The 26,571-nt window shown below is 40.7% G+C and overlaps 1 protein-coding gene across 7 annotated transcripts in view; it reads left to right on the forward strand.

The window, feature by feature from the left end:
- NR1H4 (nuclear receptor subfamily 1 group H member 4) overlaps window positions 1–26,571 on the forward strand; it is a 110,894-nt gene that overhangs the window by 61,137 nt on the left and 23,186 nt on the right. For 4 of the 7 annotated variants that reach the window (XM_077846027.1, XM_077846028.1, XM_077846029.1 and 1 more), the window contains 2 exons: window positions 10,599–10,964; window positions 25,320–25,472. In XM_077846027.1, coding sequence (XP_077702153.1) covers window positions 10,599–10,964; window positions 25,320–25,472 — 519 coding nt within the window. Of the gene's footprint in view, window positions 1–1,857; window positions 2,010–10,598; window positions 10,965–25,319; window positions 25,473–26,571 lie in introns of those variants that run through there. The other 3 variants (XM_077846024.1, XM_077846025.1, XM_077846030.1) reach the window with 3 other exon arrangements.

Consider the following 26,571-nt stretch of genomic DNA (forward strand, 5'->3'; position numbering starts at 1 on the left):
AAAGATTTATTTATTTATTTTAGAGAGAGAATGTGTGAGAGTTTGGGGGAGGGGAGGGGTGGAAGGAGAGGGAGAAAGAGAATCTCAAGCAGACTCTATGCTGAGTGCAAAGCCCTACCCAAGCCCTGAGAATTCTTAAAACAGAAAATTCAGAGATAGTTTATCCTGGTGTATATCCTCTAGGGGTAGCTCTCCCATCCAGGCAAGGATAACTCTTGGGCTGTGAGGAGAAGAGAATGAGGTCAGAAGTAGACTAAGGATTGAGAACAGCTTTGCAAATGGTAAATCTTGATTTGGCAATCCAAGTGGAAACATAACCATGAACTATCACTCTTTTCCTTTTTCTTGGCAATGAGGGCAAGTATGCCTTTATGTTTCAACCACGGGGTTTGAGTCAGAAGACCTGGGTTAAAGTCCTAACTTAATCCCTTGCTAACTCCATGGCTTTAGACAAATCACTTAGCGTCACTGAGTTGCCTTGTAAGAGTCTATAAAATATGGTAGAAGATAGAGGGCATCATAAATAATACCTCCTCAGAGGATACAAGTAGGATCAAATGATTTCATGCATGTGGAACCACTTTGTAAATATGTGAAGGCTGTAGAAATGTCTTGGCCATGATTACTGCACTTATATACATTTGCCTTTCAAACTGCTTTCATGTTTATTGTGTTTTTATCTTCACAACAAGTCTATGAAGGAAGTAGGGCAGGAATTATTATCTATGTTTTACCATCTGTGATGTAGACAAATGAGGCCCACAGAAGCTGAGAGACTGGCCTAAGGTTATACAGGGCGTCTGGTTGCATGAAGTGTGAGCTTAACCCTGGGCCTGCTGGATCCTATTCTAAAGTTTTATCTTCCAAAAAGTAACCAACAGTTACAAGCTTGCTATCTATAGTCAGCAGGTTCTGCTGCAGAAATTACTCCTACTCAGTAAGCAAGTCACCCTACAACTGGAGTCAAAAGCCAAATAATCATAACATCAGTGTAATTATGATGGGTAGCCACCCACTGTGCTAAGCATTTTATACAAATTATCTCATTTAATGCTCATGAGTTAACTCTATGAGGTTATATGGTTATCAGCCCCATTTTACAGATGAGGTAATGGAGGCAGAAAATGGTTCAGGAATTTGTCCATTTGTCCAAATCTGTAGAGCTAGTGAGTACCAAGGAAGTCCAAAATCAAATCCTGTTAGCAGGATTGATTCCTCCTGAGGACTGTGAGGGAAAGGTCTATTCCTGGCCCTCTCCTTGGCTTCTGGATGACTGTCTCTTCCCTGTGTCTTTTCATAGTGTCTTCTCTGTACGTCTATCTCAGTGTCTACATTTTCCATTTGTATAAGGACACCAGTATTATGGGATGAGGGACCATCCTCATGACCTTATTTTAACTTAATTTCCTCTATAAAAACCCTCTCTTCAAATACTGTCACATGCTGATATCTGGGGGTTAGAACTTCAACATACCAATTTGGGGAGGAGTGGACCCAATTCCACTAAATAACAGTGGAAATAAACCCAGATTAGTTGGCCTTGTGCTGTTAAGCATTAGGCTTTAATGCTTTCTGCCATTACAAAATTGTATTATTCTGTAGCCTTTTGATAGGAACAAATGTCAAGACATAGAGCATGGTACTTGACCCTAAATTCACTTTTAGAGCCACTGAACAGAAGCCTACTCTACATGTTAAATTCTAAAACTGGAAAGTGCTCCCCAAAAATGTTTAGCTGAGAGACTAGTTTCCAGCTTACTAGGCAACTTGGCATGGAGGACTTTTCTCATAAACATTTACAAATATTCTGCTCTGTAATGAAGTTAATCAGTAAACCACACAACCTCTGGCCTCTGTTGCTTCTTACCTGGTCTCATTTTCAGTTGCTGTGAATAAACTAAGAATGGTAATGCAGTTTCAGGGGTTAGAAAATCCAAATCAAAGTTGTCCTTGCCATAGGCACACATCAGAATTTGTCATGGAAATGATGAGCATGAAGCCTGCTAAAGGTAAGACACTGTTCACAGGTGCTCTTGGCCGAACTTTTGCAACTGGGTTGAGGGAGTGGGGGGACTTTTTGTTCGAGATGTTAGCAGCAGATCTCTGTCAAAGATGTCTCAGAATCAGAAGACTGGGTGAGAAGTTGGGGTGGGTGATTTTTGAGAGTTTGAACAGGTGAGGATCTCATTGAGATAAAATGTTAAGTATGTTTTCCCTAAAACTCTTCATTGAATATTATATAAGGTTAGCAAGATTTTTTGAGTTCAACACTAGGAAATTCTAACATTGATGCCTGTAGACACTTGAAAAAACACTTTGAAGTACATTATGTAGTGCAGTGTTTTAAAAATGGCATGTCTCAGATCCTAGTGGGTCATAAAGTCTATGTGTGGCTTATGATCACCCTTAAAAACAGAATAGAATAGAATAGAATAGAATAGAATAGAATAGAATAGAATAGAATAGAATAGGAGTAGAGTAAATAGAAATGTCAGAGTTCACTTCAAGAAGTAAGAATATGTGTTATTTCATGGAAATTCTGTTTCAATTACTTCTACAGATGTTTAAATGTATATGGAGGTCATGATATAAGCTATATATCAAGCTATGTGTTGTGGTGAAAAAAATAAAACGAGATTGAGAAACACTGATTTACCAAACTAGTGTCATAGAAGATTTCTCCCAAATCTGTGGGGAATCAGATGAGTAAAAAGTTCAGCTTTAGGCTCAGGCTATTTCTTCTTTCTGAAGTAAAACATAGATTATAATGAAAACAAAGACCATATAATGTAATATTGTATATTTAATATTTTTCTCAAAAGATAATCTTACCTTTTAAATTTTCAGCCAAAAGGGTAACTCAAATCATTTTTACAATAATTATAATATTGAACATATTTTTTTTCTCATTAAACTTTTGTTTTAATGGGTCTCAAAATTCTGTGACAGATTTTTGGTCAAGTTGTTTCCATTAAAAAGTACTGATTTTATTATTATTTTTTTTAATTTTTATTTATTTATGATAGTCACAGAGAGAGAGAGAGAGAGAGAGGCAGAGACACAGGCAGAGGGAGAAGCAGGCTCCATGCACCGGGAGCCCGATGTGGGATTCGATCCTGGGTCTCCAGGATCGCGCCCTGGGCCAAAGGCAGGCGCCAAACCGCTGCGCCACCCAGGGATCCCAAAAGTACTGATTTTAAAAACTAATAACTTAAAACTGCCACACACGCACAAACAAACAAAAACAAATGGTCCACAAAACATTCTCCTTTCCTTCTGAAGGTTTTATGATGCATTGTTATCATTAACCAGTCTTTTACTATTAAACTTAAATGGCCAATTGACACAAACAGTTCTGAGACCGTTCTTCCACCACTGATTAAGACTGGGGTGGCAGGTATTGGGGATAATATTCATTTAGCCTTCTGAGCTTTCTGGGCAGACTTGGTGACTTTGCCAGCTCCAGCTGCCTTCTTGTCCATTGCTTTGATGACACCCACAGCAACCGTCTGTCTCATGTCACGAACAGCAAAACGGCCCAGAGGAGGATAGTCAGAGAAGCTCTCAACACACATAGGTTTGCCAGGAACCATATCAACAATGACAGCATCCCCAGATTTCAAGAACTTGGGACCATCTTCCAGCTTCTTTCCAGAATGACGATCTATCTTTTCCTTCAGCTCAGCAAACTTGCAAGCAATGTGAGCTGTGTGACAATCCAGCACAGGTGCATATCCAGCACTGATTTGGCCTGGATGGTTCAGGATAATCACCTGAGCTGTGATGCCAGCTGCTTCCATTGGTGGGTCATTTTTTCTGTCACCAGCCACGTTGCCATGATGAACATCTTTGACAGATACATTCTTGACATTGAAGCTCACATTGTCCCCAGGAAGAGCCTCACTCAAAGCTTCATGGTGCATTTCAACAGACTTTACTTCAGTTGTAACATTGACTGGAGCAAAGGTGACCACCATGCCAGGCTTAAGAACACCAGTCTCTACTCGACCCACTGGTACAGTACCAATACCACCAATTTTGTAGACGTCTTGGAGAGGCAGACACAAGGGCTTATCAGCTGGACGAGTTGGTGGCAGAATGCAATCCAGGGCTTCAAGCAGTGTGGTTCCTCTGGCATTCCCATCTTTACGGGTGACTTTCCATCCCTTGAACCAAGGCATGTTAGCACTTGGCTCCAGCATGTTGTCACCATTCCAACCAGAAATTGGCACAAATGCTACTGTGTCGGGGTTGTAGCCAATTTTCTTAATGTAGGTGCTGACTTCCTTAACGATTTCTTCGTATCTCTTCTGGCTGTAGGGTGGTTCAGTGGAATCCATTTTGTTAACACCAACAATTAGTTGTTTTACACCCAGTGTGTAAGCCAGAAGGGCATGCTCACGGGTCTGCCCATTCTTGGAGATACCTGCTTCAAATTCACCAACACCAGCAGCAACAATCAGGACAGCACAGTCAGCCTGAGATGTGCCTGTAATCATGTTTTTGATAAAGTCTCTGTGTCCTGGGGCATCAATGATGGTCACATAATACTTGCTGGTCTCGAATTTCCACAGGGAGATATCAATGGTGATAGCACGTTCACATTCAGCTTTCAGTTTATCCAAGACCCAGGCATACTTGAAGGAGCCTTTTCCCATCTCAGCAGCCTCCTTCTCAAATTTTTCAATAGTTCTTTTGTCGATCCCACCACGTTTGTAGATCAGATGGCCAGTAGTGGTAGACTTGCCCGAATCTACGTGTACAATGACGACGATGTTGATGTGAGTCTTTTCCTTTCCCATTTTGGTTTAGGTTTAGCAGTGGTTTTCATGACACCTGTGTTCTGGTGGCAAACCCGTTGCAAAAAAGCTTGAACATATTTTTGGTCATAGATTTAGTAGCATACTGTTTTATTATTTAAATATAATGTTTGAAAGTGACTAACACTGTATTTAGGAAATTAGTTGGAAGGTGGGAGAAGCAAGTTTTTCCACTATTTGCATTTCACAGACATTTATTAAGCACACTGTGTCAGGCTTCGTGTACAGTGCCAAGAATGAAAAAAAAGTGGGGGGGGGAGATAGAATCTAATATATTCCCCCAAAAGTTCACAGACTAACCACAACAGTATTAAAGAAATTGTATTGAATGTTTATGGTGGGTTCAGCACTATGCAGTTTACATTCTCTGTCTTAGCTTATCTGTAGTATGACCTCTCACCCAGGTACTATATTATTCCACATTATAGAGGAAGGAAGAGAAGCTTAATGTCTTTGCCAAGTTTGTGCATCTAGCAAGTTGCAGGGGAATTGAATCTAGATTTGTCTATGCAGTAGGGTCCTTGTAACCAGTTGTACTACTTCAAGGTTAGCGTGGAAAGCAAGCCTGTAAACAAATCAAATGATTGTACATGCTTCAGTGTGCTACAGCGGAAGTGTGGACAGAGAGTAGGTAAGATTAATCCTTGGGGAGATTAACCAAGGCCTCACAAAGGAGGTGATCCACTGGCAAGCCAGAGAAAGTCACCAACATCACAAAGGCCAGGAATGGCAAGTAGCTTATAAATGAAGCTATATCAACTAGTTAAGTAACCATGGATTGGGAAATAAAGGAAGGCAGAGAAGGCAGTTTTTCCATTCATGAAACATTTACTATGGTCAGCATTGTGCCAGGGGTTAAAAAAAAATTGGATATAATGTGAACCATTACCAGGCTCATTGGAAACAAACTGTGAGATCATGAGAAAGTGCCTTCATTACTACCTGAACCTGGTTCTCCTATCTGGGTACACAGGGATTCTGATCACAGACTCCTTGGAGCTGTACTCTCTAGTATGGTAGTCACTAGCCACATGTGGCTGCATAGTTTTTAATTTTAATTATTTAAAATTGCATAAAACTTAAGACTCAGTTTCTCAAGATCACTAGCCACATATCAGATGTTCTTACATGGTTCTTGGCTACCATATTGGCTACATAGAACATTTCCATCACCTCGGGAAGTTCCCTTAGCTGGCACCCTTTTACAGAAACTATTGCATGCTAGAGACTCTCCACTGAGAAGCATTTTGCTTTCCTTTGCAGGAGGTTTCAGACTCCCCAGGTGTCCGTTCATGTGTTCTCTTTTATTTTTTTTAAATTTATTTTTTTATTTTTATTTATTTATGATAGACACAGAGAGAGAGAGAGGCAGAGACACAGGCAGAGGAGAGGGAGAAGCAGGCTCCATGCCGGAGCCCGGCACGGGACTCGATCCCGGGACTCCAGGATCGCGCCCTGGGCCAAAGGCAGGCGCAAAACCGCTGAGCCACCCAGGGATCCCCTGTGTTCCCTTTTAAAAGCTCTTCCAATGGGTGCTTGGATGGCTCATTGGTTAAAAGTCCGACTCTTGGTTTCTGCTCAGGTCACGATATTAGGACCATATGACTGAGCCCTGTGTTGGGCTTTGCACTCAGCTGGGAGTCAGCTTGAGACTCTCCCTCTCTCTCTCTCTCTCTCATCCCCCTCTCTTCCTGTGCTCCTCCTCCACTCACACATGCTCACACACTCTCTCTAAAATAAATAAATAAATCTTAAAAAAAAAAAGCTCTTCCTAAACTCTCAGGGAGCATTCCCTATAATAAGGGAATTTAAATTCCCTTATCCTTGATAGACTGGTTCCAGAAAAGCACTGATAAATCGAAATTTATATATATATATATATATATATATATATATATATATATATGCCAATATATGTATATATTGGCTTTAAATTGTATTAAAGTAGAAATAAACTTACCTTTTAATTTTTTTAGAAAGATTTTATTTATTTATTTGCAAGAGAGAGAATGCATGGAGAGGCAAAGGGAGAAGCAGACTCCTTGCTGCATGGGGACCCTCATGTGGGGCTCGATTCCAGGACCCTGGGATCATGATCTGAGCCATAGGTACATGCTTAACCGACTGAGCCACCCAGGTGCCCAAATTTACCGTTTTTAGAAAGCATACTTTAAAGTTGACTTACCAAAAATAAAAAAATAAATAAAGTTGACTTACCTCCGCCCCTTCCACATCTGATGCTCTATCAAAAGGTTCTGTTATTTGTTTGCTTGTTTTTGTCCCAGCCCTTGACATCTCTACAGGCGCAAGCACGCACATGGACACACACGCACGCGTGTATGTGCATAAGGACCGGGGCCTTTTGTATCTCTATTCTATCTGTCCTGTTCACTATCGAATCCTCAGAGTCTACCACAGTGTCTGGTAAAGAGCAAGTGTTCACTATATATTCATAAATGAAAGAAGCATCAGGTAACTTAGGTTATTAAAACAGACTAAGTCTCAATAATTACGCATTAACTATCAGTTAACTATTAAAATCAGGATCTTGCGAGGTTCTTTAAGAAACAAACATGCCTTATTATGGCATTCAACTTCTCAAGAAGAGAGAACTTCTCAACTATTTTATACTCACAACTACCTTAGAAGGTAGCAAGCCTGGGCTGTTAATAGTTCCCATTTTTAGAGAAGAAATTAAAACAGAAACATGTTAGGCAGTTGTTCAAAGTCTCACAGTCAGTTCATGATGGAAGTTGTTCTGATCCTCTGTTTTGGGTGGTGTTGACCATGCTGGGTTTTTAAAAAATTATTATTATAAGTTGCCCCATACTGTGGAGATTTGGCAGGGACACTGAAATACTAGAGGTAGATGTGCTTTGAGGATAGAAGCATCATTTAATAACATGTGCTGTTCTCATATTCTTACCATGTTTTATTGTCTTCACGTAATATCAATGTCTTTGTGAAAGCTTTCCATTTTGATTGAAATAATTCCAAAGACCGACACGCTCTTGTGACCATGATCTGACTGCAGTTGGGACTGCCTTGTGTCTTATTGATAACAGGAAGTCTAGTTTTATTGAAACAATGCTTTGAGGTCTTGGAATTGTCACTTGAGGAGAAAAAAATTACACATTTCCCTGGATTTTGTAAAACTCCAGATTCTGTCATTAATTGTTTGGCCTCAGGCAAGTTGCTTCACTTTGCTGGATCTGTAGGCAGAGAGATTCTGGGGCTGGGTGTGGGAACAGGTCATTGACAGGGAGGCTAAAAATCTAGCAAGAAGAGTAAGTAAAACAAATGTTTTTAATGCTTTTCCATTCTTTTCAAGCCTATTCACTCCACAAATTTTAGTCATATTTGGTTATGAAATAGATCAGGATTTTACTTATGTTTTATCTCTTCTTTTTGCTGTAATAATATCATATTTTCATATTCTTCCATTTTGTGTTTATAAGACAAAGGACTGTTGCAGAACTTTTTGTCTGTCAGATATACCGACTCAACACTGGTTTTATATGGAGAAGTCAGGCATGAAAGATAGGAGGTTAATTTTTGCCCAGATGGTGTATACTTTGTGGTTCAACAATCTTTTTCTGAATCAAGGCAGAAAGCATTCTTTTCAACAAACTTTTGATAGGCATATATTCCACTTCACCCTTGTGGAAGAGCCTGGAATTCTCATCCCATAGACAATTAGTCTTATACTTATGGAGATTTCAGATACAAAGAACAACTATAAGAGCACCCAGCATGATGTCTTTTCTTTCCAGGTGAACAAGGGAAGCCCAGGCAGGGTAGGTAAGTACCATGTAACTAGATTCATGATGCCCAGGGACCTAAAGTCCTAAAGTCAGGGAAAACTTCCTAAGAGAAGCTATACTCAAAAAGGATATTTGGAGATAGGTAAGTGGAGAAGAGTGAGATGAAGTTCTGTGAATGAATGGCTGTGCTGCAGAAGGTTCTAGCTCAGGAAGCAGCTGGGGACAGGGAAGGGAGGTCCTATGTCTGGAGGCAGCAATGCACATTCAAGGTTTAGAGAAGTCAAACATGAGAAATGGCCGGAAAAGAAAAGGTAGGATCACGGAGAGTCTTGTACACCTGGTTGCGGCTTACCTGCAAGCAGAGGCATGGAAGTACAGGGGGAGGAAGAGAAAACCATTCATCATCATGCTTTAAGGTATCACACATCTGAAATTGTCCTAGAGGAGTGGTTCAGCACGTGGCTTTGATGTCCGACTGTCACATCTCAGCTATTTAGGTAGGTAAGAGGAAAGTTGCCTAAATTCTCTGTGCCTCAGGCTACCCATTTGTAAGTGAGGATGACCATGTTACCCATCTCATAGGAATTTGTGAAAAAGTTGAAACTAGTCAAGTGCCTGGTGCTAAGATGGCATCTCTGAGATTTTTCTGATAGTAGTAGTAGCAATAATACCAACCCAAACCACCACCAGGTCTGGGGCACTGCAAAGAGTAGTAGTATCTATGCGTGTAGTATCTGTGTGTGTAGATACATAGATCCACAGTCCCTAACTAACAATTCTAAATTCCAAAAGCTCTAAAACCTGAATGTTTTATCCAAAGTTTGACACAAATTTCTCTGGCGGCAAAAGCTGACCTGAATGGATTTGAGGATACTGATGACCTTTATTTATTCCACTTAGTATGAATATCTGGACCTCTCATCGTGGGAAAGGCTGCTGCATTGTATTCAGAGCTCTGTCCTGGGCCATGCTGGGAGAAACAGCACTGTATGCTCTCCTAAAACACACAATTCTGAATCCCAAAGCACATGTGACCCCAAGGGTTTTAGATGAGGGACTGTGAATCTGTATTACCTCGTTCAATCCTCAGCATATCCCTCACTATAGATATTTTCATCCCAAGCTGGCTGCCTTGAAAAACAGGTTCATCAGTAGTTTCAGTCATGTGCCTGAAGTCCACTGTTCATTAGAGGTGGACTTGGAATGTCAGTCTGGGGTTGCCTGACTGTGCTTGAAGAATCAGACACATTTGTGTACTCTCCTATATCTTATTTATGTTTATTAAATTTTTTAGTATTTTGCATGGTTTAAATATTTCTATTTCTGAAACAGCCATGGTTTGTGTCTCTTGGAAATAGAAGCATTTTCAGAACCTTATAGTTTTCCAATACCTATAGGTTTTATAGATAAAAGACTCATTTCGTAATAATAGCAGTAGGAATAATAATTATTATCACTATTTTATTATTTTTAAAAAGATTTTATTCATTTCTTCATGAGAGACACGAGAGAGAGGCAGAGACACAGGCAGAGGGAGAAGCAGGCTCCATGCAGGGAGCCCGATGTGAGACTCAATCCTGGGTTTCCAGGATCATGCCCTGGGCTGAAGGCAGGTGCTAAACCGCTGAGCCACCCCGGCTACACTTATCAAGCAATTTTAATCTTTACTCATTTGAGGATGAATATGGTTATATTTTATATTGCAGTTTAATTTTAAATTTAGTTGTTGATGTTGTTGATTAGTTTAAATTCAGTTTTTGTACATTTATAAAACACTTTGTATTTCTAAAAACTGTCCATTCATATCCTTTATCCTTTTTTCCATGGGGTTGTTGAATTTTTCTTATTGGTTTGCCAGTGCTCTTTACCTATTAACAATGAGTCTTTGATCTGTCTTTTATGTTGCAGATAGTTTTCTGAATCTGTATTCATTAAATCCTTTCACAGTGTTTTTTTTTAATATAGTTAAATTTTGGTCTTAGACATTAATTCTAATTTTGTTACTCTTGCTCAGGTGTCCTAACAGAACAAGCAGCAGGACCTCGGGGACAGAATCTAGATGTGGAACCATACTCCCAATACAACAATGTTCAATTTCCGCAAGTTCAACCACAGATTTCGTCATCATCCTATTATTCCAACCTGGGTTTCTACCCCCAGCATCCTGAGGAGTGGTATTCTTCTGGGATATATGAACTCAGGCGGATGCCAGCTGAGACTGTCTACCAGGGAGAGATTGAGGTAGCAGAGATCCCTGTAACAAAAAAGGCCCGAATGGGTGCATCAGCAGGGAGAATAAAAGGAGATGAATTATGTGTTGTTTGTGGAGATAGAGCATCTGGATACCATTATAATGCACTGACCTGTGAGGGGTGCAAAGGTAAGCATCTCTAGTTGGTCATTTTCTCCTTGAGGTTTTACTCTATTGGTTGTTGAAATCCTTTAGACTGGATTCTTCCCTTTTCCCAGGTAACTTCCCATTTTCTCTTCCTCCACTCTGAGCTGTTATACATCTTCAGGAAAAGTCTTTTAGTGCATTTAGCTTATGCATAAATGAATATAAGTGAACTATTTCCTGTTTACAACCCCACACATGGTTAAAAGAAATATATGGATTGTGGTGGTGGCGGGGTGGGGGTTGTTTTTTGGTTTTGTTTTCGAGAGAGAGAGAGAGAGAGAGAGAGAGCTCAACGGAAGGGCAGAGAGAGAGGGAGAGAGAGAGAAAGAACCTAAGTAAGTGCCATGCCCAGCACAGAGCCTGACATGGGGCTCAATCCCCCCACCCCGAGATCACAACCTGAGCTGAAATCAAGAATTGGGTACCCAACCATATGAGGCACCCAGGCACCCTGTTATTTTTTAAAAGAAAGAGAAACTGTTGAACTCATCTCTTTTAAAACTGAGATCAAGGAGAATAAGACTTTATTATGCAAGGTATTTATTACACCTAAATGGTAAACTTGTTAGTTCTAATACTTCATTTCCACTGTATAGATGAAGAAAGTGTAGCACAGGTGGTTGGTAAACTTACTCAAGGCTTCCATGGATTAGAGCAGGGAAGCTTCGAATCTATAGCTTATGGATCTAACTCTAGAGCGTCTGGTGTCAACCACTAGGCTACCATGTCTTTTAATCCTTGCCTACTGAGTGATCATTCTACTCTTGGAGCTATTTGCTCAAGACTACTATTCTATTGACTAAATCAACGGCCGAAGTGTTGTATTGTTTCGATCAAGGAATAAGCCCCTAAAGTCCATAATGTAGGCCAGTTCACCTCCTTATAGGTGGATACTTGGTGAAACCTGGTCCTCCTGAGAAGAATCTGGGGCATCCAGGGTGACTGGGGTGAAACCAGTGTGCCGAGGACAACCCCAGAAAGCACTGACTTTAACAGCAGGCAGGGGAAGAATAGCCCCTAAAGGATATAGAAGGAAGCCAGAGATGGGAGGGTACCAGGAAAGCACAGGGTCATAGGACACAAGGATCCAGAAACGTGGTCAAGAGACAACCCCATCCTTGGACGTGGGTTGGGGGGGTGGGGCAGGTTAGGAAGGAAAAGCTGGATCTGGATAAAGATAGAGTTTTTAAGAGCAGAAAAAGGCAGAACTCTTTGGTTGATTCTGATTTGGGACTTTGCCCCCAGGGTGGGAGCAAAAGGACCAGAGGGTGGGGAAGAGATGAGATGGAGTCAGGAAGGGCCTGTGTCCTACATCGGGTTGGCAATGTTTTGTGTGTGTGTGTGTGTGTGTGTGTGTGTGTGTGTGTGTCTGTGTGTGTGTGTTTTGTTTTTTTTGGTTTTTTTGGTTTTTTGTTTTTTTTGTTTTTTCTGTAAAAAGAGAGTAAATATTTTAGGCTTTGCACCATAGTCGTCTCTGTTGCAATTACTCAACTCTGCAAACACACCCACCTAAAGAAGAGGCAGGCGGCCTGGGTGGCTCAGCGGTTTAGCACCACCTTCAGCCCAGGGCTTGATCCTGGAGACCTGGGATTGAGTCCCATGTTGGGCTTCCTGCATGGAGCCTGCTTCTCCCTCTGCCTGTGTCTCTGCCTCTCTCTCTGTGTCTCTCATGAATAAATAAATAAAATCCTTAAAAAAAAAAAAAAGAAGAAGAAGAAGAGGCATAGCTGTGGTTTTATTTAACCTACAAAAATAGGCAAGGAAATTTAAAAACAAAACAAAAAACCCCCAACCAGGCAGTAGGCTGAATTTGGCCCATAGGCCTATAGCTATAGTTTGATGACTGATTTTCTAGTCCAATGACTGGAGGGTGAGTGTGAGAACTAGCTGGAAACTGTGTAGTAAGAGACTATAGCACTCAGCATGGATACCAGAAATGTAAACTCATTTTGTATAACTGGATTGAATTCAATTTCAAGCCCTAGTGGAAACCATATTTTTTCTTCAATTCGGGATTATTTTACTCACTCCTGCTCCTGTGCTGCCCTGAGCCTGGGCAACACCAGGTGCCTCTCCAGGCTGTCTCCAGGAAGGTGCACAAGGATTTTTCTGTTCTGGGATTCCCGAATGACGTGGGGTTTTTTATCATCTTTCAACACACACATCCTAGGATCAGTCCCGGCACAAAGGTGAGAGGGACGGAGCTCAGGGCCTTCTCATGCACTTCACATGTCTTGGCTCTCTTCACTTCCTCTTTATTGTCCTACCTTTCCCAACTCAGGGGAAATTTAGTCTCTGAGATCTTGAGGCTTAGGCTTTGGTGACAAAAAGCCAATAACAAGCTCCTTTGTCCATTGTATATATTCTTTTGAGGAAACAGATGAATACTATCCTGGCTTTGTGACTAGGGAGGAGGTTACAGCACAGGGTACAGTACAAAGGAAAGGACCAGAGTACCCCACACCAGGAAGGCCTAACAGCTCGGCCACCTTGGTCCCCGACTCCACACCCCTTCAGTATCTGTGCTCACCAGATACAAAATGAATCTTATTCCATAGCTTTCTATCAAAGGAAGTGTGTGGACTTGGGAGTTTCACAGGCATGCATTGAATCTAGACCATAAGCCTTGGCTGAATAAGCATGGTCCTTAATAATATCAGTCAGAGTTCAGTGAAATAAAACAGAAACCAAAATTTCAAGCAGTAGGAATTAATATGGGAGAAGTTGGAAAGGCAGAGGAGCAGGTTCTGTGCCAGGTCTCCGAGAGGATGCTCAGTGTCACACCGCGAAACTGGCCTGTCAGAGAAGTTGCTACGGTCATGGAAATGGGGAAATGGGAAGCTAACTCGGAAATGTTGGCTCCAGAAAGACCACCATAGCTGCCATCTAGGCATCTGGAAGCTGCCTCTTCCAGAGCTACGGCTTGCCGGGAAAATCTGTACACATACGTGATAAATGCCCTATGTTTTGCCTTTCAACGCCCTCGAAGCTAGCAACTGGAAGCCAAGATGTTGCCCCCACACAATTCCACAATCCTGCTTGCCAGCAGAGACGACAGTCTTGCAAGGGCATCTGTCCGACATAGCTTACATCATCTCCATAGTCTTAGTTGCAAGGGAGTCTGAGAAAGATTGTGTTCAATTCTGCTGCCTTTACGGTAGAGAGTGCACACTAGAATCGAAGCAGGAGCTATGGACATCCAGCCAGCCAATCCTCAGCTTATAGATGTTGCTTCTCTGAGCCTCCAAGCTGCAAACAAAGGGTAATATCTGTTCCACAAGGTCTTTGTAGAGTTAACTTAATATTATGTGTAAAGATCCTGGCAGCTCTCTTGCTTCTGGCTTCCCAGGAGATCTGTCAGTGATGCTTGTGATGCTTACACACACACACACATACACCTACACACACCTGAGAAAATGCTTAAAAGCTTAAAAACAAAACAAAGACCATAGTTAAACATTCTGATTTCATTGGTCTCATATCTGTTTCTATTAGAAATATTTTAACCTTAATAATGAAGGCTTTATTGTCGACATTTATGGCATCCACGAGAGAAATTTCAATACGTTTTTAAAAGTAATAATTGTAAGAGCATAAGCATAGCACAGTGACAATGCCCACCGTTTGCTCAGCACTAGATTAAATCAAGAGCTTTCTCCCCTCTCCCCGCCCCCCCGTGATCAGCAGGGCTTATGAAATTTTGCTAATGTTTGGATGAATTTTGATTCACACTTGAAGTGTCAGCTGAACAAAGCTGATCTGCATCTGACTGGAAATTTCAAACGGCTACATTTCCAAATAGGTCAACGTCAGTCACATCCATCTCTAGGCTGGGAGAGTCTTCACTTATCAGCTAGAGAAAGGTAGAATTCGTAAAAGAAGTTTTGTGAGTAAATGGGTGACCTGTTGTCCTTTTGAACATATTCTTAGTCCTGACATTCTAGAAAAGACTCCATAGTTATTGCAACTGTTCTGGTGTGTAAAATAGATGTGGAGTGTTTCCAATGGGTCAGGGCTGAGGTAGGTGCCCTGACTCACACATGAACTTCCTGAAATCCGATTTGATTTTGAGGTCTGATTTTATAAAATCTGATAATGAACCTACTGATCTCTGTGGGTCAAATTATTTTAGAGTGGGATGCAAGGGGGTAGGGCTTAAACTATGTCACTGCATTGGAAGTAGTTTTTTTTTTTTTTAAGATTTTATCCATTTATTCATGAGAGATACACAGAGAGAGAGGTAGAGACAGAGGCAGAGGGAGAAGCAGGCTCCATGCAGAGAGCCTGGTGCAGGACTCGATCCCAGGACCTGGGGATCATGACCTGAGCCAAAGGCAGACACTCAACTGCTGAGCCACCCAGGTGCCCCCTGGACACCTTTTGTGATAAGTGTTATAAAATTCACAGGAGGAATCAGATTCTGACAGCAGACAACCCAGATTTCAACATCCCCTTCCCCCCACTGCTGATTTTCTTCCCAGCTGTTCCTAGTTAACTCAGTGTGTCTGGGCTTTAGACTTTTCTCCTAATAAATGAGGATAATTAATAAAGATGAGGAGAAGGAGGAGATGAGGAGAAGAAGGTTGAGGCTGAGATGAGGATAATGGTGATGCAGCTGGGAGATAAGATATATCAAATAATTATTATGTGCAAGCTTTATCTGGGGTTTTACCTGAATTAGTTTGTTTAATCTTCAGGACCACTCTTTGAAGTAGGTACCTAGGGGTCAGTGGGAAAATTAAACAAGATCATATGTATAAACCAATTAACATATGCCTTGCCTATGGTGAACCCTCAATAAATGTCCATTATTATTACTATTATCATTGAATTGTGAAGAAAAAAATGAGAGATTGTTTTTGAAATGTCCTGTTCTATACCTGGCACACTTAAATGCTCAGTGATCATTAGTAATTGCTGCTTTGTTGGTAAATTCTCATTATTTTATTTTTGTTACCCTTCTGCTCATCTAGCCTCCCAAACTTTGATCATACACGGTCTTCAAAACTATCTCTCTTCCTATTAACTAATTAAGTAAGCTTCTAGCTCCTGAGAGTTTGAATTCATTAATTCTGTTCTTTATTCAGCAACTATTATTAAGTACCAACCATATGCCAGGCATTATTCTAAGCATGGGAGATGCAGCAGTGTACAAAACAGACAAAATTCCAGCTCTCTTACTCACCATTGTAAAGCAAAGCAGGGGAAGTTTGTAGAACTGAGCTAAAATAGACAAAAAGAAAAAAACAGTGAAACAAAAAAGTTAAAGATTACAAAATGTAAAAATAATGAAATAGTATCAAAAAGAACATACAGAAAAATCAAGTAATGAAAGGATGATTTCCAGTGGATAAAAATTGAAATTTCACATAAATATATAGCAATGATGCAAGACACACCTAAGACATAAAATTATATTTAAACAAGAAAAGGTATTTGAACTAAATATATAAGCAATATGTAAATATGAAAGTAATGACTGAAAAAAACCCTCCAGTTTGCTTAAGCCTCCAGCTCCTGGGAATTTGCCTATCTGGGAGTCTGAAAATGAGTGGGAAATATCAGAGAGGGAGACAGAACATGAGAGACTCCTAACTCTGGGAAATGAACAAGGAGTAGTGGAAAGGGAGGTGGGCAGGGGGAATGGAGGGACTGGGTGATGAGCACTGAGGCGGGCACTTGATGGGATGAGCCCTGGGCGATATGCTGTATGTTGGCAAATCGAACTCCAATAAAAAAAAAATTACAAAAAAAAAAAAAAAAGACATGCAAAATCAAGCTCACGCAGAGCATTATTACCCCTCCCCTCATTTTCCCAATCTAAAAGTATTGACCCCCACCTCCATTGTATTTGAGATGATCCAGTATAACCCTTTCAATAAGCAGTAGAAAACAAAAGCTCTATGCAAGATTTATCTTTTCTTAGAGATGGACAGCTTTAGCTTTTGTTTTATCAAGTGAACATAGAAAAATGGCTACCCTCTTGGGATGGGAAAGAACCCCCCCCCCAAATAAAAGGGAGGAGGAGGGAAGAAAAGAAGAAAAGGAAAAAAACACACCAAAAAACAATAGGAGAAAGAACAAAGCATGCATGAATTACTCAAGAAATTATCCTTTCATATTAACATTGCCGAAATTATTGAAAAAATAATTAATGGACTCAAACATTTGAGGAAGGTCATGACTCTGTGTTATGGGCTGGGCAGTTCCCACCGTAGACTGTTTATTTCATTAATCCTTATAATGGCTCCAGGAGATGGTATTGTCATCTCATTTTTGGAAATAAAGATACCAACACTCAGAAACTTGTCCAGGTCTCACAGCTGTGAAAGAATGGAGTAGAATTGGTAGTCAGATCCTCAGGATTCCTGAGCTATACTTTTTCTCTGTGTTGTCTTTCCTTGTAACCTGCTGTCAATGACTTTCCAAAGATAGCACTTTCCAAAGGCATATGCAAGGAAAATGAATGTTTTAAAAGTTGGTTTTGCATTTAGGAAAAAAAAAACACATGAATGAAGAGAAAAACAAACACGATCTAGGTGATGGTGAATCCAAAACCATTGGTTGTTTGACGAAATGGTTTCTTGGTGTTTGTTCTCCACCAACATGCTTGCTTGCTTTCTTTCTTTCTTTCTTTCTTTCTTTCTTTCTTTCTTTCTTTCTTTCTTTCTTTTTTTTTTTTTTGACCAACATGCTTTCTAAAAGCAGTCACAACTCTAAATTATTGAACAACACTCATTTGTGTGTAAAGAGACTATCTTCTTAATAAGAAAGTAGGGTTGTCAGCCCCTTTCACACATAGAAATGACAACCACTAGTCATATCACTTTTAAAAATAATGAAGCATCTAAGTATTTTCATTTCTAATTGTGATACACATGAGGATTAAAATATATAATTTCAGAATTGCCTTTGTGGGAGCTTACCTTGCAATGCCTTATACTTTGACCCTGTACCTTCTATTAATAAGTGAAGGTGAGAAAGTAGGAATAGACTGAGTTGCCTCCCAGGCAAACTCCCACAAAGGCAATTCTCATATGACTTCAGAAAGGAGAGTGGTTTCATTTAATGGCCTCTGAGATTTCCTGTTTGCCCCTGTAAGGCTACTGTTTGTGTTTATACAGCCTGCTTTTAGCAATCTGGAGGGAGGACAAGATGTGTGGTTGGATAGAATGTTAGGGTCTTTATCTTCCAGGCATGGGGACTCCCCATTCTCCCTGGAGGTCCACCTCCCACTCTGGTTTATATTCCTTGCTAGAGATAGCATGCAAATACTACTGCAATCCATGGATTAGATGGAGGGCAAACTTTTTGTTAAGAGCCAGATAAGATAGTTAATATTTTAGGCTTTGTAGGTATTAAGGTCTCTGTCACAACTATTTGACTGTCACTGTAGTGTGAAAGCAGGCATGCATGTGAATGAACTTGGCGATGTTCTAGTAAAACTTTATTTATGGATGCTAAAATTTGAATGTCCTGTACAACTTTCACATACCACAAAATAATTTTCTTTTTGACTTTTTTTCACTCACTAAAAATCTAAAAGTCATACAGAAATAGGCAGGGGGTGGAATTTGTCCTGGATGCTGTAGTTTGCAAACTCCTGGCTTAGCACCATGCTCCCTCTGAGAGTTTGTAGGCCATCAGCATCTTGTATCTGAACTTGGAGTTTCCTCCATTGCTCCTAATCCTGCATTCTTCTGCAACTGTCTTGGGCAAGTTTTTTTTTTTTTTTTTTAATAAATTTACTTTGTGTCCTGGTTTTCAGAGATTCATCAACATTTTTGTTACACTGAGGGAGTTGTATTCTAACTCCTAGAGACTATGCAATTTCCATGAACATTTATTTTGTGGTATTTTTGACAGAAGGGGGTAGAGAAGTTTGACTTCTAAAGTTAGAAAGGGTATAGCTCTTTGACTACTAAGGGTATAGCCTTTAAAGTGTATAGCCCTTTGACTACTGTTTGTAGATTTGTCTACTTTTTAAAAGGATGTTAGGCAGCTTCCTAAAATTATTCAAAGTCAGTCCTTTTATTTTTATTTTATTTTATTTAAGTAAGTCCTTTTAAAATGTATTTAAGAAAAAAATCAATAGGGATTGTAGTTGGTAAAAGCAAGTGTTGGAAAAGTCAGGTTAAATTTGTTTGACTATCTGTGGCTTTCCAATAGATTAAAGGAAAAACTCAAAATTAATTATTAGCAGGTACTAAATAGTCAATCATAATTTTCATCACAAGAAATAACTGGTGTGGGTGAAGATGTGAAGAAAACAGAACCCTCTTGCAGTATTGGTGGGAATGCAAAGTAGGACAGCCATTGGTGGGAATGCAAAGTAGGGCAGTAGGGTAGGAAAACAGCATGAAATTTCCTTAAAAAGTTGAAAATAGAACTACTATATGATTCAGTAACCACACTACAGGGTATTTACCCAAAGACTACAAAAACACTAATTCAAAGGGATACATGCACCCGTATGTGTACAGCGGCATTATTTACAATAGTGAAGGTATGGAAGCAGCCCAAGTGTCCACTGATAGATGACTGGAAAAAGAAGATGTGGTGTACATATACAGTGGAATATTCAGCTATAAAAAGAATGAGATCTTACCATTTGCATGACATGTATGGAGCTAGAGAGTATAATGCTAAGTGAAATAAGTCAGAGAAAGCAAATACCATAGGATTTCACTCATATGTGGGGTTTAAGAAACAAAATAAATGATCAAAGAGAAAAGAGATAGGTAGATATCTAGATTGATAGAGAAACCAAGAAACAGACTCATAATTATAGAAAACAGACTGATGGTTACCAGAGGAGAAGTGGATGGGGAGATGGGTGAGATAGGTGATGGTGATGAAGGAGGGCACTTAATGCAGTGAGCACCGGGTGTTGTATGGAAGTGTTGAATCATTGTATTGTATACCTGAAACTAACATAACCCTGTATATTAACTCCAATTAAAATAAAAACTTAAAATATAATTTTCATCAACTTTATCTCAGAGGATTGAGGTTTGCTTTTTCGAAAATAACAGTCTGACACTGCTCCTGCTAGGTGATCAGGAGTCTATTACCAAGTTCTAAAAAGATTAATGTCTAAAGACCATTTTTAGCAATGTAAGCTCCTTTCTAGAAGGACAGCCTAACGTACGGGTCAAGAGCATCGAGTTTGGAACTGAGCCTGTTGGGGTTCAAATCCAAGCTCCACTATTTATTATCTGTAGGACCTTGAGCAAAATGCTTCTTCTCTGTGTATCCTGTCTCCTTAGCTGTAAGAGGGATATAATAACAGAATCAACTTCATAGGATTGTTATGAATATTAAATGAGTCACCATATGCAAAGTGTTTAGAACAGTGCCTGATACAAGTTATGTTCTACCCAAGTGGGTGGCTGAATCCTTTTTATTTGACAATGTGCTGAGACGGACCTAAAGGCTATATTTAGTCTGTATTGGATATAAAGATGGCTTTGTGCATTTGTTGCTGTTTAAGAAGTATGGAGAACCTGAAAGTTTTTTTTTGTTTTGTTTTGTTTTTTTTAAAGATTGATTAGGGAGAAAGAGCAAGCAAGTAGTGGAGGGGCAGAAGGAGAGGGAGAGAATCTCAAGCAGACTCCCTGCTGAGCACAGAGCCAGACACAGGGCTTGATTTCAGGATCCTAAGATCATGACCTGAAATGAAGTCAGGAGTTGGACGCTTAACCCACGGAGCCACCCAGGCACCCTGAGACCTTGAAAGTTTTAAACAACCAAGATTTCATTGATTTTAAAGTAATGGGTCACCAGTGGTGTCTGATGTGTGCACATGCATGTGTGCTTGCGTCTCTGCATGTGTGTGCACACACACATATGTCTATATGAGTTGGGAGTAGGGTATGTATGTGAGTTTTGTCTGTATAAACCAGCAGAGAAACAGAGAAATAGGCAATATTCTGTACACCTGAGGGACCCATTCTACTCTCCTACAGACATTCTCCTCCCCCGCAGGAGTTCCCCTGGTGCTACACCTTCTTCAGATGGCGATGCCAGCTCTGTCTACTTACCTTTCATTACCAGGGAGTCTCTGTTCCTCAGTGAATTTCCTTCCCTTTCATTTCCAAATGGAGTTTGTGGGCATTGTTGAATATGCACAAGATAGAGGCAGAAGTATGTGTATGGATGGATTTGCATCAGTATAAGTACTGTATAAGTCCCCAGGTTTAAGTGATGTAATGATAATATTGTGTTGCCACCTCAGAGTGAAAGGTAATTAATTCAGCTATTGAGATGATAATGATTTCTTTCTCAGTTAATACCAGAGTTAAAAAAAAAAACAAAAAAAACAACCCAACTCTGCAGAATTGTCCTAGTACTGTTTCTTTGATTCATCTTGGAATAAGGAGGTTTAATTCTGTGAACTAGTAAGCTACCAGTAACTACAATGGTTTTTAAATGGAATCATTCCTGGGGGAGGGGCTGAATATTCATGGGAAGATTGACTCAGGTTGACTAAGGAATGAGGAAAAACATTTCCTTCCTCCCTCCCTCTGTCCCTCCCCTTCCTTCCTTCCTTCTTCCCTCCCTCCCTCCCTCCTTCCTTCCTTTTTTCTTTCTTCTCTCCTTCGTTATTCTTCCTTCCAGCCTTCCTTTTTTTGCCTAGGGACTCTTTTAAAATGCATGCTTTGGTATTTGCACTCCCAGTATCAATGTTGATCTGAAGCACAAAGTCTTTTTTTAGACTTTGTGTGGTTGGATTTGACATTTAGGAAAATGGTAAGATCTTTCCTACTGAAAGTTACACCAGCTGACAGATTCACAGGCAAGTCTATGACTTTCTAAACCTTGCTATCTCTAACTTTTTCTTTAGCCTCTGGTTTTATGTTGAGTTTGTTACCAAATCCTGAGGTCCCCTGTCTCCTCTTCCCTGTTCTCATCATCCAGTGCAGGCACCAATCACCTCTCCGCTGTTCCACATTTTTCACTTTGCATCAAGGATTCTTCCCAAGAGGCAGTTTAGGTCACACCCTCTCTGCCAAAACCTTCTAATGGGCTTCTCTCTTTCTAGTTTTTACCACTCAACAGTGGTAAAAACTCAACTGCTTTTGCCTCATGTTGAAAGGCATTTATCATATTCTGTCCCATTACATACCTTGCCCACCTTCCCCTAATTCTCTCTATATGCTACTCTCCCACCAAAATAGATCATCCACCCTTCCTTGGCATATGCATAACTCTCTCATTTCCCAGAATATCTTTCCTCCCTCACAGTCCATGTTTTAAAGCTCTACTTAGTCTCTAATGCCTAGCTCAAATTCTACTTCCTTCATGATGTCCTCTCCAATTTCCCCTACTCAGATTAATCAGGGCCATTCCTAGGCCATACAATGCCTTTTCCTCAAGACTCTAAATTTCTAGCTATTAGGACATTGTCATGTTATACTTATTTTACTGGAACAATTTTTATTGCCTTCTGCTAGAAAAATTATCATAACAAATGTGCAAATCTCTATGTCTGTGATGGAATCACCTCCCCAAATGTGGCATAATATTCACAAGCATATAGGGTGACCCTGAAATGATCACTTTTTCATCTACATTCCAATAATTTATTACTTAATTGGCTATCCTATCACTCTACCGTATATTGGGCTGTAAATTTACTTCTTTGTCTTCTAAGTTGGAAGCTCTGAGGACAAGGAATGTTTTGTTTATCTGGGTGTCTCATAAGTCAGAGAACAAAAATGGTAGGTACTTAATATTAGTATTCTATCCTCTTAGGACCCAAAGGAGGTAATTATGGTATTGTGGTTAGGAGTGTGGGCTTTGTCACATCACTGCCTAGTTTTGAATCCTACTAATCTACTTATGAACCATATAATCATGGCCAAGATGCTTAATCTCTCTGTGCCTCTCTTCCATGTCTGTAATATGGGGACATACGATATTATCTTCATGATAAAGTTGTTTGAAGGTTAAATAACTAAATGGAGGTGAAGTGGTTAGAACAACAACTAGTGAGTGCTTAATAAATACTAACTATTATTCCAATAGGCTGTTAAAGTAGACTCTCAGAGTCTCAATTTCAGCATTCATGAAGACACTAGTTGCTACATCCAAAGTGAGCCCATCTTTCAGTGGGTAGTTAAGAAATAGTTAAAACCTGACCTACTTTGAGGGTATGAAGTGGACAGGAGTTGGACATTCTAGAGTAGTGTTTAAAGACTTTGGAGCATGTGACTAGTGTGCTATAAATCCTGTATCTCCATTGCAGGGGTTGGGGTTGTGAGATGCAGGTATCTGCTCTGGGGGCCACCACTGAAGGTATGGTACTTTTGTGAGGATTAGGAAAACAGGTCCCCTCCATTGCCAAGGTGTAATCTATACACTAAGGAGGCCCTGCTGCTCTGTGTGGAACGAAAGGGTCTGTAACAGGATCACTTGAAGGGCACCTGGGTGGCTCAGTTAGTTAAGCATCTCCCTTCAGCTCAGGTCCTGGGATGGAGCCCTGTATCCAGCTCCCTGCTCAGTGGGGAGCCTGCTTCTTCCTCTCCTCCCTGCTTGTGCTCTCTGTCACTATCTCTGCCTCTCGCAAATAAATAAATAAAATCTTTAAAAAAAAAACCCACAAAAAACAGGATCACTTGAGGAGATTGATATGTATCCTCTACAGCTGAGGGACACAGGCATCTGACTTTCCCCTGAGAAGCTGAAAGGGCAAGAAGTATGATGGCTGTGTTATGGGTAAGTGGGAGAGATTTCTGCTCCTCACAATTTGCTAGACCAGAGAAAGCTGGCACGGGGTTATCTTAAGCTCCTGACAAGAAGGCCATGTGGAAGGACTACAGAGTAGGGAGGATGGTGGCATATTGCCAAATTCCTAGATGCAGAAGAAAGGAGTCCAAGTTGTGGGCTAGAATAGGGATGCATTTGCCCTCGTGGAGGAATTGCAAAGGAACATACCCCAGTGGTGGGCATCCTCCAAGGAAACTAACTCAAGAGAGAAGGAGCCAATTTCAGAAATGTGCTGGGAACAAGCTCTCTTCTAACAGTATCGGCAAGTCAGCACTTCCCAGTTGCTTCTTCTCCTTGCCTCCCACACCCCTGTCCTTATTCCCCATGTCATCTCCTCACCTCGACTCTGGAAAAGTCAGAAATGACAGCCAGGTAGGGGAGAGAGAGCAGAAGTGGCAAATGGAGGAAAAGACAAAGGAAGGCAGTTGTGTTTTCGTCTTGGCTGCAGCTTACCTGTCGCAGGCTGCAGTTGTGGCCACATCTTCTCAGGGGAGGTGTTTGCCTTTAAATCAAGGTTGGGGGATCCCTGGGTGGCGCAGCGGTTTGGCGCCTGCCTTTGGCCTAGGGCGCGATCCTGGAGACCCAGGATCGATTCCCACGTCGGGCTCCCAGTGCACGGAGGCTGCTTCTCTCTGCCTGTGTCTCTGCCTCTCTTTCTCTCTCTGTGACTATCATAAATAAATAAAAATTAAAAAAAATATTTAAAAAAAATAAAAAAATAAATCAAGGTTGGCAGGTGTATTAGCACGCTGGGCCGGCCCCGCTGGTCCCGCTGGTCCCGAATTGAAACCTTCAGCGTGACCTCTCCCAGTCTTCCCGGTAAATGGCAACTCCTTTTGCAAGGCTTAGCTCAACACTTCCAGGTCTGATCTCTTCACCCAGAGCTGACCGTTCTCCCTGCCTCCTCTACCTGGCACAGCCCAGGAACATTTAATTTCACTTGTTTGGTTGTTTGCGTGGCTTTGCCCTCAACCAGGCTGTGAACTCTGGAAGGACAGACACTCCTTACTCGCTTTTGTACCACTGGTACCTGGAGCTCACCGGCACGAAGTCCTCTCCCAATGAAAAGCAAGGGAAAGTAACTCTCCTTTCTTAAAACACAAGTTGCAGGGGGCCTGGGTGGTGCAGTCTGTTAAGTGCCGGATCCTTGATTTTGGCTCAGTTGGTGACCTGACATGAGCCCCACATCTGGCTCTGAGCTCAGCGGGGCCTCTGCTTGAGATTTTCTCCTTCTCCCTCTGCCCCTCTCCCTTTTCTCTCTTTGAGATAAATAAATCTTTAAAAAGGACCTCCTCCCCCCCAAAAAAACCCCAACAAAGTGAGATTTTATCCTAAGAGAGGTTATAATTCAAACATGTCTTTATCTTTGAGAGAGAAAGTCAAAACTGCAGCCTTCTGGATGACACAGGGAGGTCGAAATTACCTTTGTCAGCTGCACACTCAGGGATGCCTGGGGTCTCTCCCAGGGGTTCTTGAGAAGATGCTTCCGCATCCTTAATCCTAATGGGCTTTTCTGATTTGGAGTTGTTAGGAGCCCTTTTACTCCTTTCTGTGTTTCTTCCACAGGTTTCTTCAGGAGAAGCATCACCAAAAATGCTGTGTACAAGTGTAAAAACGGGGGCAACTGTGTGATGGATATGTACATGCGGCGAAAGTGCCAAGAGTGTCGCCTAAGAAAATGCAAAGAGATGGGAATGTTGGCTGAATGTATGTATACAGGTATTCACATCAAACAATTAAATTCCACTAAAAATCTCTTAAGGAGGCAGACGGCAGGTAACTCGTATGATTAGAAGGGTACTTCACGTATTAAGAAGGGATTTACTAAGCCATCGAGGTTCTTGAAAAGGGTCGTGAACCACCGAAATGGTCCAAAGTGTCAGCTAAAGAGCATTTTATTCACCTGAGCGAAGCAGCTTTATGTTATTCATTGTTGCAAGGAATCACATGTGGAGGGAAGCGGCTTTAATCTACGGTGAAAATAACATGTTTTAATAAGCTGAATGACGACAGCCTAAAAATTTTCTCCAACTTTGATTTAATATCTTTCTTATTGTTTAATTAGCATAATAATTCACAGTTGTGGGAAAGATTAAGAAGGTTTTAGAAGGTCTAACTGCCTCTGAATTGTCTAAATAGAGTTTTAAACCAAGTCATTTTATTAGAAGTCCTTCTTCTCTTAGTGCAGCGTTGAACCAATTTGTATAGGTTTACACAGGAAATTAACTACTGTGAATTTTAATATAATTTGGCCCTTTGATCTGATAAAGAGACACTATTAACTGCTGGTTTTGTGAAAAACCATAATCTTCATCAATTTGGAATGCATGCTAGTATATAACATACTAATTTTTCATTCTGCAAATTCTACATTCAGATTTTGAGATATGTCCTATTCCTCCTCAAAACACAAATGACAAACAAATGTCACCAAGGGGATGATAACATTCAGGGAGGGAATGTCACATGGAAGAAAAGCCTTTGGAAGGTGACTCCAAGACTATTGTTCCCAAACTGTACAGGTGACTGGGATGGACCCAGAGAAATAATGTGTGCAGGAGGGGGAAAAAAGGTCAGTGTAAATAATCCAGTCCTGGGTAGATGAAAGTTTTATAGTAGATGATCACTATCGCCTCTTGGCATATGAAACAAGAGACTGCAGTAGAGACCATTGCTGGAATCCAATCCTGCAATGGAAACGCTTTGATACTTTGGTTCATGTTGCTCATCACTTAAATATGAACTTGTTCCGACAGAAGTACTGAGAACATTTTTCATGATTCCGCCTCTAAGAGTCTATACTATTATTGATGCAAAC

Source organism: Canis aureus, chromosome 13, assembly GCF_053574225.1.
Source record: "Canis aureus isolate CA01 chromosome 13, VMU_Caureus_v.1.0, whole genome shotgun sequence".
Classification (NCBI taxonomy): domain Eukaryota; kingdom Metazoa; phylum Chordata; class Mammalia; order Carnivora; family Canidae; genus Canis; species Canis aureus.